The sequence below is a fragment of the Limulus polyphemus genome, unplaced genomic scaffold (genome assembly GCF_000517525.1).
Source record: "Limulus polyphemus unplaced genomic scaffold, Limulus_polyphemus-2.1.2 Scaffold2524, whole genome shotgun sequence".
Classification (NCBI taxonomy): domain Eukaryota; kingdom Metazoa; phylum Arthropoda; class Merostomata; order Xiphosura; family Limulidae; genus Limulus; species Limulus polyphemus.
The window spans coordinates 67,334-73,251 of NW_013668134.1; the positions used below are offsets into that span (position 1 = coordinate 67,334).

At 31.4% G+C, this 5,918-nt stretch overlaps 1 protein-coding gene across 4 annotated transcripts in view; it reads right to left on the reverse strand.

Moving 5' to 3' along the window:
• The window catches only part of LOC106467194 (rap guanine nucleotide exchange factor 6-like), an 80,873-nt gene that overhangs the window by 48,303 nt on the left and 26,652 nt on the right, over positions 1-5,918 (reverse strand). Inside the window, exon 5 of one of the 4 annotated variants that reach the window (XM_022395323.1) lies at positions 80-274. The exons of the other annotated variants lie outside the window; for them this stretch is intronic. Coding sequence (XP_022251031.1) covers positions 271-274 — 4 coding nt within the window. The 3' untranslated portion in view covers positions 80-270. Of the gene's footprint in view, positions 1-79; positions 275-5,918 lie in introns of those variants that run through there. 4 annotated transcript variants of the gene reach the window in all.

Sequence of the window (5,918 nt, forward strand, 5' to 3'; positions counted from 1 at the left end):
AAGTAATTTAAGATGGCGAGTATGGTTTTATTTTTCTCTAAATATATATATATATACATAAGCAGTTTCCATGCTCAAATCCCACCAGAGTGTTCAAAACATAGCCATAATGTTGCTCAACATGATACATATTATGAGAAACGTCAAAACCTGTCCTTCACTTTTCGGCATACTTAGATCATCTTTCTTTGGTATGCAGATTAACAAAGCCATGGTCGATTGATTGTATTAGCACTGGTTGTCCTTGGTGGTGGCAGTGATAATGCTGTTTCATCTGCAATAGGTCCAAGTACAAATTCTCTCTCTCACGCACACACACACAATTTAACTATATATGTATACGAGTTACAAAGATATACACAAGTATGTCTTTAAAGCAGTACTGTATAAACACTCGAGTAAGTTTTTATATCACGTACTATCTACCAAGTTAAACAAAAACTCACTAATGAGTCACAGCTTGGAAGACAAGCAAACTTTTAGTATGGAAAAATCAAACTTCTTAATCCAATGATAGCGTTTTGTGGCATGCCATACATTCTATCATAGATGAAAATAAAGAACACTCACTAATGCCGATTAATACTCTGACTGATAGTATATATAAGATTATGTTCTGATAAAAGAGTTAGCACAAAGGATCACACATAAAGTGTAATAGACTTAAAATAAGTGACAATCTTCTACGTTATATTAAACTAGCAGAGACCCGCAAAACATTTGCGGTCAAATTAGTATATTTATTGCAACAGTACTTCTTTAAATACAGGATTTCTAGAGTAACACAAAAGAATTATAATCGCATGAAACCAAACTTGTATAATTCTACTTGTCTTAGGCCTAATATTAGTTAAGCCTTTATTAAATACGGCCTATATTCGATAAAGAGATAAATTAACACTGTAACTTGTGGACGTTTTAACTTTAGTTTAGTTAGGGCTAAAATTTATCGTAATTAATAATATTAATAAATAACTTTATAATGTTATTCTACGACCTAGCGTAAGGCCTTTTTAAAATCTCTGATAGGCTTTTAATATGTTGTTGTATAAAATGTCTACGTAATTAAATTTACACCCACGTTGTGTTTACATCCGTTGAAATGAAGTGTGCGAGGATGCGCATTTACATAGTAAGGTGCGCGCACATTTCCAGAACAGTGAGTATTATTATAATAAGATGTTTTTGTCATGTACTAATAAAATAGCAGGAATAAATAACAGTTATGTAATGTCAAAACGTTATGTATGAACAGACGACGTAGTATAAAATTATCTCGAGTAGTCTAAAATTATTAGTGAACAAATAACTAAAAAAAATGATATTTTTTAAATATTTGACCAACAGTTTTTTACGTACACATACCCCTTGTCCTAGACAGAAAATACGTTGTGTATTTATTCAAATTCCTTGGAGGAGCGCTACACGTACTCAACTAAGAGTTGTATAACAGTTCTTTACTAAATGCTCAGTACATGTAATCAAACAACTTGATTACATTAACGTAAACCACGGTATCATAAGATTCACAATAAACAATTTTTACATACGGTTTTACATAAACGTGTCACACTTTGTTTTATTTATGGGCTTAAAGAATAATGAATATCAAGCGAACATTGTTAACGTGTTAAAAATGACATTAATATAATTTTATTTGATAAATAAAGGTACGTATTATAAAACCAAATATTAATTTTATTTGTAGATTTAAATCTTTTACTATTCACATTTTTATCAGTACACAATGAAAACAAACAATACTCCTATCACACATAATACACGTATAAAATCATTCACCCAGACAGTATCTATAAGTAAACAGCCAATTAACTCGTGTCATCTTTCCACTACACAATGAAAACAAACAATACTCCTATCACACATAATACACGTATAAAATCATTCACCCAGACAGTAACTATAAGTAAACAGCCAATTAACTCGTGTCATCTTTCCACTACACAATGAAAACAAACAATACTCCTATCACACATAATACACGTATAAAATCATTCACCCAGACAGTAACTATAAGTCAACAGCCAATTAACTCGTGTCATCTTTCCACTATACAATTAATACAAGTTGTAACTACGCATTAACACTTGGTCATTCACGTCCTTCTTTTTAATGACGAAATCTCATACAGAAATTTGAGTGATACGAGTTTGTTAAAATTAACCAAAAATATAACAACAGGCTTTTAAACCTTTCAGAAGCTTTTCTAACGCTATGTATCAAAACTTACAAAGCAATTTATTTATAACATAGAACACAGAAAGACATTTATCAAGACAACGCTTTACAAAATTATTGTCCAAAACTCGAACTTTTTAAATTATTTCTTTGTGTAGCTAAATGAAATATTAAAAACTGTCAGCCTATTAAATGGCGAAACTGTCAGATGTCAATTTACGAGTCAACCAACCACGAAACTAGTCTTTCATAAAATGTATATAATCGGTGAAATTCTCCCTCAGCAAAGTTTCTGAAATTCACTAAAACTTTTATTAAGGCAGTATCATTTAAATAATACTCCATCTGATTAGTTACAGAAAAAAAAAATATGTGACAGGATTTTAAAATCTTACATAAAAGATAAGTGACGCAATCAAAATTTACCGTAATATTCATTTTGTTTATCTTAGTCAATTGCCTCTTTAAATACGACAGTAGTAATTACACCTGGTGGGTGATATTCTTTAGTGCTCACCCACCTCGTCCCATTTATCAGATTACTGCACATGACTGATGTTTTAAAAGCAATTACTATGTTGTGGAAACCGTGTACAATTGGTCGACGTGTCTTACACAACACTCTTTATTGTGGTTTAATTTCAACTATTTTGAAATCCCATTACTAAGATATTGGAACATGGCCAAGATGATTTATACATGCCTCTATTAATTGTTTAATTTAATACGTGTGTAATATAAGTGGAAATATAATAACACAACTTTTACAGTAGGCATATCTTAATTTTAATTATTACAACGTTTCGACACATAGTATCGAATCATCAGATAAACTTCTGGAAGAAATATTGGTGGTGGCAGTAAAATAATAAAACACAATAGTCGTCTGGAGTCCTTGTTTTCAACTCGCTCATTTCATCACAGCAATACAAGTACAACAACCTACCGGTGAAAAATACATGAAAGTTTACAGGTACAGGGCAGACAGACGTGTGGGACGAAACAGTTGTATTTAAGAAAATCTTCACGTTGATAACCTACAGAAAGCAGTACTTACCTGGAGCCGGGGGACTTGTATCGTCTACTTCCACCTACTGAACCTGACATAAGGTGAGGAATATCACTATACCGGATTTCTACATAAACCGTCATTTACTGTGTACATTATTACTGCGAAACCTACAAATGCATAGAAACGCCAATAAGTAAAAAAGGAAAACTTGAAATACGAGGATCTACAGTAACAGAATCCATTAGCGAACTTCAAAATTTTGGACAACGTTAACGTAGTCCTAAGTGTACCCGTTTACTGCATTCACATGACAACGTCAGTAGGTAAGTACACCTGCCGTCTTCCCGTCAGTCCCTGCACTAACCATACGTGAGGATAAACAGGTAACTACACAGGTCTACTTGACTCACTAGTTTCTTAGATACATAAAATAGTCATAGTTAGGTAGATAATTCCAATATATGAGATGTCCTGAAAACAAATATTAACAACATTATTATCAATCATCTTATAGTCTATTCAAACTTTAATCTCAATACAATTTAACCAAGTTCTGATATGCACGAGTACACAATAAAATTAATTTTTATTGTAATAATAATATGTAACCAATTTTTACATAATGATTAAGAACGTTGAATTGTTTGTAAGCTCAACACAACTGTTGTAGTTTAAGAGGACGTATGGCCCCATGGGAAGGTACAGCGACTAACTAACGATTAAGCTAAGAACAGATTTATATAATGTGAAGGGTCTATGGTTGATTCACACTGTTCATGCCATAAACAGTGTATTTATATAGAAGATGTAGTTTAGATTTAAGCTACAATTACCAGTCAAGCACATTCAACAGATACTGAAGAGATTTTTATTTTGTCATTTTATAAAATAATATACTGTGGGCAATAAGATAACACAACTTTCTATATGAGGTGTTAAAACAAGCACCTATATAACACAGCTTCCTATGTGACATGTTAAAACAAGCACCTAGATAACACAACTTTCTATGTGAGGTGTTAAAAGAAGCACCTAGATAACACAACTTTCTATATGATGTATTAAAACAAGCACCTAAATAATACAACTTTCTATGTGACGTATTCAAACAAGCACCTAGATAACACAGCTTTCTATGTGAGGTGTTAAAAGAAGCACCTAGATAACACAACTTTCTATGTGATGTGTTAAAACAAGCACCTAAATAACACAAATCTCTATGCGAAGTGTTAAAACAAGCACCTAAATAACACAACTTTTTATGTGATGTGTTAAAACAAGCACCTAAATAACACAAGTTTCTATGTGAAGTGTTAAAACAAGCACCTAAATAACACAAATTTCTATGCGAAGTGTTAAAACAGAGCACCTAGATAACACAACGTTCTACGTGAGGTGTTAAAACAAGCACCTATATAAAACAATGTTCTATGAGCGTACATAGACATTTGCAATTCAGTTCCGTATTTAAAGACACTGGATACGTATAGCATAAACAATGTAAGTATTGGAAAGTTTAAAAGTTATCACAGCATCATTATTGTGTTATCTAGGTGCTTTGTTTTAACACCTCATATAGAACATTGTTTTATATAGGTGCTTGTTTTAACACCTCACGTAGAACGTTGTGTTATCTAGGTGCTTGTTTTAACACCTCATTCAGAAATTAACCAATGAAACACGTCATTTCAATGTAGCATAATGACCTGTATATATAACTTAAGATTGATTCAAAACATTGTTATAAAATTCAAGAGTAACATATATTATTAATAAAAACTTTTGAGTGAAAATAAAGAAGAGTATAATACGTCATCACACTATAACTGCTATATATAGTGTCGACCAGGCCTTTCGCCCCATACCAGAGCTCTTCAGGCCGGCTGGGTTACGACAGACATAGTAATGGGGTGCTATTTATAATAGCAAATTGACTGACAATAACTATTACAGTGGAAATCGGATTAAATTGGTAAAGTGTAGTTTTTCGTCAATTTTATCAACGTGACAACACATCACAATTAAGGTAAATATTATTCAACACTACATTATTTATTTATTTACTATTATATATTATTATTATTTTCTTGAATGAACCTCATTATTCACAAGAAAATATTGTTTGTCAAAGAATCACAAGAAAATATCGTTTGTCAAAGAATCACACGAAAATATTGTTTGTCAAAGAATCACACGAAAATATTGTTTATCAAAAAATAACATGAAAATATTGTTTATCAAAGAATCACACGAAAATATTGTTTATCAAAAAATAACATGAAAATATTGTTTATCAAAGAATAACATGAAAATATTGTTTATCAAAGAACAAAGAAAGAAATGGGCTTCAGCGAGATGCTGAAAAATGTGGACTTTCCTAATCAAAAACCCCATTATCATTTGTGTGTGTGTGTGTGGCATATTTAAGAATGAATAAAGAATAATTATGGTACAGGTATAATCTATCACCCAATAAACGTTAACTGTAACAGTTCAATAAAATGTTAATTATACTACAGGTATAATCTATCACCCAATAAACGTTAACTGTAACAGTTCAATAAAATGTTAATTATACTACAGGTATAATCTATCACCCAATAAACGTTAACTGTAACAGTTCAATAAAATGTTAATTATACTACAGGTATAATCTATCACCCAATAAACGTTAACTGTAACAGTTCAATAAAATGTTAATTATACT